This window comes from Apium graveolens, chromosome 10 (genome assembly GCF_009905375.1).
Source record: "Apium graveolens cultivar Ventura chromosome 10, ASM990537v1, whole genome shotgun sequence".
Taxonomy (NCBI): Eukaryota; Viridiplantae; Streptophyta; class Magnoliopsida; order Apiales; family Apiaceae; genus Apium; species Apium graveolens.
In genome coordinates this window covers 105,900,626-105,905,818 of record NC_133656.1, presented here as the reverse complement: position 1 = coordinate 105,905,818, position 5,193 = coordinate 105,900,626, and the positions used below count along the sequence as shown (strand labels likewise).

General features: G+C 34.7%; 1 protein-coding gene across 1 annotated transcript; it reads left to right on the top strand.

Moving 5' to 3' along the window:
• The first annotated feature begins 2,092 nt into the window (after positions 1-2,092).
• LOC141693365 (methyl-CpG-binding domain-containing protein 7-like) lies at positions 2,093-4,683 on the top strand. Its single transcript, XM_074498448.1, has 7 exons — positions 2,093-2,501; positions 2,703-2,840; positions 2,924-2,974; positions 3,132-3,284; positions 3,864-4,028; positions 4,117-4,346; positions 4,442-4,683. The coding sequence occupies exons 1-6, from the start codon at positions 2,262-2,264 to the stop codon at positions 4,342-4,344; spliced, it is 975 nt and encodes a 324-aa protein (XP_074354549.1). The 5' UTR covers positions 2,093-2,261; the 3' UTR covers positions 4,345-4,346; positions 4,442-4,683.
• Positions 4,684-5,193: the final 510 nt, after the last annotated feature.

Sequence of the window (5,193 nt, the reverse complement as noted above, 5' to 3'; positions counted from 1 at the left end):
TTCAGTTACGCCAAGAAGGAAGACAAAACTCCATGTCTTAGAATCTGTACACAGTTGCGCCTAGAGGGAACAATTCCTTAGAACTGGCGCCAAGGGTAGAGACAAGTCTCTTGACTTAGAATTTTCTTTATATTGCACCAAGAGTGAATACATATCTTCTTGCCTTAGAATTTAGGTCAGTTGCGCCTGGAGGGAAAGATTGTTATACTTAGAATATTTTAAGGGTTTTTCAAATCTATCCTAATTCTTTCCTTGTTCTGATTCACACTTTTCTGTATCAGTTTAATTTCTTTTGTATGAATTAAATCACTCATTTTCTAATGTGTTGACGTTTAGTGTACTGGTCTGATTCACAAATGACTAGCACTGAATTGGATTTACCCATCGTCTTTACAATTCTGAATATATTAATGAACTTCTTTCCATGATCTGGTTACGGACTTGGAACATCAATTTTATATTTTGATTCTTTGTATTTATTCAATCTTCATCTTTAGGGTTCATGTGCTTCACAGTTAATATTATTTATCTGTTTTTATTTAATGTTGAGTTATATTTACTCGGTTATATATTACGTTACATTATACTTTACAATCATACTCTTGTTGCCTTGTATCACTGGTATTAACATACTTCTTGATTTGAACAAAGTGTCTTTCTCTTATTAGACGATCTGCTAATATGGTTGTTCGTTTTTTAGATATTCTTTTTCGGGTCAAGTTATTGACAATAATGATGTTTCTCTTCCGGCCCTTGGTTAAAACGCCTAAGGCGAATGTATAGGGTATCAATCTCAGGGGCACAAAGACCTATGCATGTGTAGTATTTAATGATAAATTTATGCATAATAATTTTTTGGGTTAATTGCACTTTGCACCCTACTACTATGTTTCAAAAACAAATTTGTACCTGAACTTTAAGAAATTCAGTTTGCACCATCATATTTCAACTTTGGGATTCATTATGCACCCTTTTTCAGAATTTTGTTGAATTGGGTAGGGGTAAAACCGGAAATTCAACAATATACTTAATCAAAATAAAATTTAGTTTGTTCAAATATTATTAAAAATTGTATATTATTTTATAGCAACTATAAAATAATAAATTTTTAATTTTCAAATAACACTATTAATTTTACATTCGATTATCATTTTTTTAATATCAATTTCAAAAATTTTATTACTCTACTTAATTAAATTTAGTTATATAATCAAAATTAATTGTTAAAATATTTTTTTGTAGAATTACAAAATACTAGAATTAATAATATAAAATGAAATCAAAACTCAAATTACTATTATCATTTAAAAAATTAAAAACTTACAATTTTGTATCAAAATTTAATTTTTAACATTATTTTAAAAGATATGAAATTAATTTACTTAATATTTTTGATGAATTTCCGGTTTTGCCCCTATCCAATTCAACAAAATTCTGGAAAGGAATGCATAATGAATCCCAAAGTTGAAGTATAGGGGTGCAAACTGAATTTTCCAAAGTTCTGGTACAAATTTGTTTTTGAAACATAATAGTAGGGTGCAAAGTGCAATTTACTCTAATTTTTTTGATTATGTTCTTGTTTGTACATTTATTTGCATGTATGTAAATTTTTCGTATACTGTCTAGAAAAATAGAAGTATCATTTTTAAAATTTATCCAGGGCACCCGAGCCTTGCCTTGTTAATTTCCCAAAATATTTTGTTAGGTGATTTGGTTTGATTAATGAAATATCCTTCTCCGTCGTAAAAGTAAAAATTAATTAAATTAACTTGTTTGTCAAAAACAAAAATTAGATAAACTTGAACGCATCATGTATTGATCTTCCCACTCAAGTCAGCTGTCACCTTCAGGCTTGAGCTTCACATGTTTTCTTGTTTGGAGGATAGTTAGTTTCGATAAAAAGAAGATTTGTATGGTTGTACGGATCACTGCGAATTAGTTAATTCTATGGATTTAGTTAAAACATTCAGCTCCAGAAACTGAAATTTAATGACAATTAACTGATACGATATGATTTTTGTAACTATAAAACAGAGCTAATATTTTTCGAAATCTTTTGTTACTAGATTCCACAGTGTTAAATAAAGCATGACATCAAGTTTAAGAGATTAGTATCCACATATGAAACACAATTACTGTACATGATTTATCATATTGAATATGGACAGATTGCCGCATAATTTGCCATATAGTGTGTGCATGTGCCTATATATAAATACTTGTTATTGCATGTAGTTTGATCAACCAAATATTCACTAGTCATGGAGCAACAAGGCCGAGGTTCAGCTGATGAAATGCATGTCCCTTTGCGCTTATTGTTGCCTGGCTACGGCGGTGGCAATGAGTACTCTGATCACCGTCAGCTGGCGGTCTACAATCCTCCTCCTCCTCCTCCACCACGGCCTCCATCGCAGCCTGCTTTTGGTTCTAGTCGTTTCAAACTACCCGAAGGTTGGGAGGTTGAGGAGGTACCTCGCGCTGACGCTTCTCGGGTTGACAAGGTCCTCTTTTTCTGATCATCAGAATTTGCATCAAAATTCATCTGGATCAATTAAATTTAATTTTTTGATACTTGTGTTAGGCTTGTAGTTTACAAACTCGGGTTAAGCCAAATTTCTTAGTTTCGTTTAAAAATTAAAAAGTGAAAATATATTACTAGATGCATTGATTCTGAATTCGTTGTGTTGTTGTCTACACTTCAGTATTACTATGAGCCATCAACTGGGCACAAGTTCAGATCTCTAAGGGAGGTAGAAAGGTACATCAATGGAGAAGTGTATACTCCCAGAAGGCGTAGATCAAAGACTTTGAGTTTAGGCCATAGCGGATCTCATAGCAAGGTCAGATACTAAAACTTTGTATTGCAGCATTTTGTTTAATTAAGTAGCATTGCCTTGTTTAATGTAAGTAAGTTTCTTAACAGTCACAGTCACAGCATTCAAGTTATCGGAAGATGGCCGTTTCACGTGGAAAGGTAAAATTAGTTTCAATTATTTCAATTTTATTGCCTGAGAAGTCCGATAAGTTATCAGAAAGATATACAGATAGCTGTCAAAATTATGTATTAGTGACAAATCTTAACAATGGAGTGGATATACAAATATGGTGACTGTTGCTGGGCTTGTTGCTAGATGCTGAAACTTGCAGAGGAGGAGGACCGAAATAAGTACAAGATGGCTATTGTGCCTTCTAGAAACATCCCATTTAGTTCCCCTCACCGACTACCTGAAGGTTGGGTTGTGGAGGAGGTACCCCGTAATACCCGCGGGGGCTATGTTGATAAGGTATGTTCTGTTTCGGAAATATTAGCTCTTCAATTCATCAAAGCAGAAGAGCGGTCTTTAGCTTAGCCCGTCCCATAACTTGTCAAAGAGGCACCTGGACTCGATGCTATTAGTAAAATGATCAAAACAGAAGGGGTCTCTAGTCTATATGTTTCTTAAAAATTGAAGATTATGTAATTTAGGAAGCTGTACACATAACAGAGATCACCAAAACACTGTGAGTCTGACACGTAAAACGCTATCCTGCTCCGTAGAGATTTCTTTCAGTAAATTGGGAGGGGATAGACTGTAGGCAACAACGATCACTAGTGAGGTTTCATCACGAGGACTTCTACAAGGATCTCTAGCTACCAATAAATTGAACTGACAAATGCAAGTTATTCAGTAATGTTGTTACTCAGGTCCTTATGGTGGATACAAAAGTCACAGGCTGGAGTCATATTCTTGGTAGTTCCCTTTTAAGATGAAAAAAAAATGTGTGATCTTTACTGCATTTAGAGACTTAATTTATAGTGATTTTTTATGGTACACAAAATTATACTAAAAGTTGGGAGCTAGAACATTTCATTCTTCTTGCAGTATTACTACGAGCCAGGGACTGGGCGAAAGTTCCGATCTCTATCATCTGTTGACAGGCACCTAGCAGATCGAAATGAACATACAATGTTTTCAGATACGTCAACTGAACTGAGAGAATATAACATGCCTTTGTCCAAGGCATATAAAATAGGCAGTCATGTGAAGGTGAAAGCAAGTAAATTTTGAATGCACCTTCAAATCTTTACTATATTCTTTTGCGATAGCTAATTGTGGGTTTGGGTTGGCTATACAGAGTTCTAATAGTTTTTGGAGGAACAATATTCCGAGGGAGAAAGCGCAGTCAGCGACATTTAGCAGTCCCCCTTTGAAAATCAATTGGGTCATTGCTAGTCCTGGAGGAGACTCCTGGAACCCTTTCATTGGTGGATCTCTGGTTCCTGAATCTGTGAAGCAACAATGGTGCAGACGATTCATGGTCTCTAATGATGGTAGGTATATCGCGCCAAATTTCAGAGGATGAAGGTATATGTCTGCTAATCTTTTGACTATTATAACAACCACAGCTTACATTAGTGTTCCTATAGTACCACCTAACTGCGGGATCACGGGTTTTGCAGATGACGAGACTGAGGAACGGAGAAATTGCATGCAGCTGCTTAATGAGAACTTTAGCTATAGTTCTGGCGAGACAGAAACGATGCGATCTAGTTCTAAATGTGTTGCAAACTTGTACATTCATCAACTAATGATGTTTCCTGGATTAGGTTTATAGAAATGGTTTTCATATTTCTCTCTTTATGTGGAGAGTCTTGCATGTTTTTGCTTATTGATTTCTATCAGATTGCAATTTAAAAATAATAATAATAATAAATGGCTCTTTTCCTCCTCCAGTGGATGTAAGTAGCTTATACCAAGTCAAATCTACACAAGGATTTTGTTGACACCCAAGATCTGTGATGAGGTCATTCGTGAAGAAAATGGCCAATATAGTTTGGCATAAGTTGCTAGAAAGTACATAGCAAAAAGAAAAAAAAAAGGTTGCCACAAAGCATTATGCTGCCAGCTACACTCTAATTTCATATCCCTTTGCCATTATGTTGAAAATGCCAGAATATTACTCAGGGATATCCTCAATGACAGAATTCTACACCCAGAAGGATAATGGGTGTGTTATGCCACGTTTTGGCATGACAAATACTTTTTAATAATTCCGTAATTTGTTAATTATTAATTACGGCTAATAATTAATTGCTTAAGCCCCAAGTTATCCTCTCTCCGAAACGAGGAAAGAATCAATCTCAATAAATCAATAACGGAAAATATCTCTCAACGATATTCTTCAAATCAGGAAGATATCACAACGCTCAGA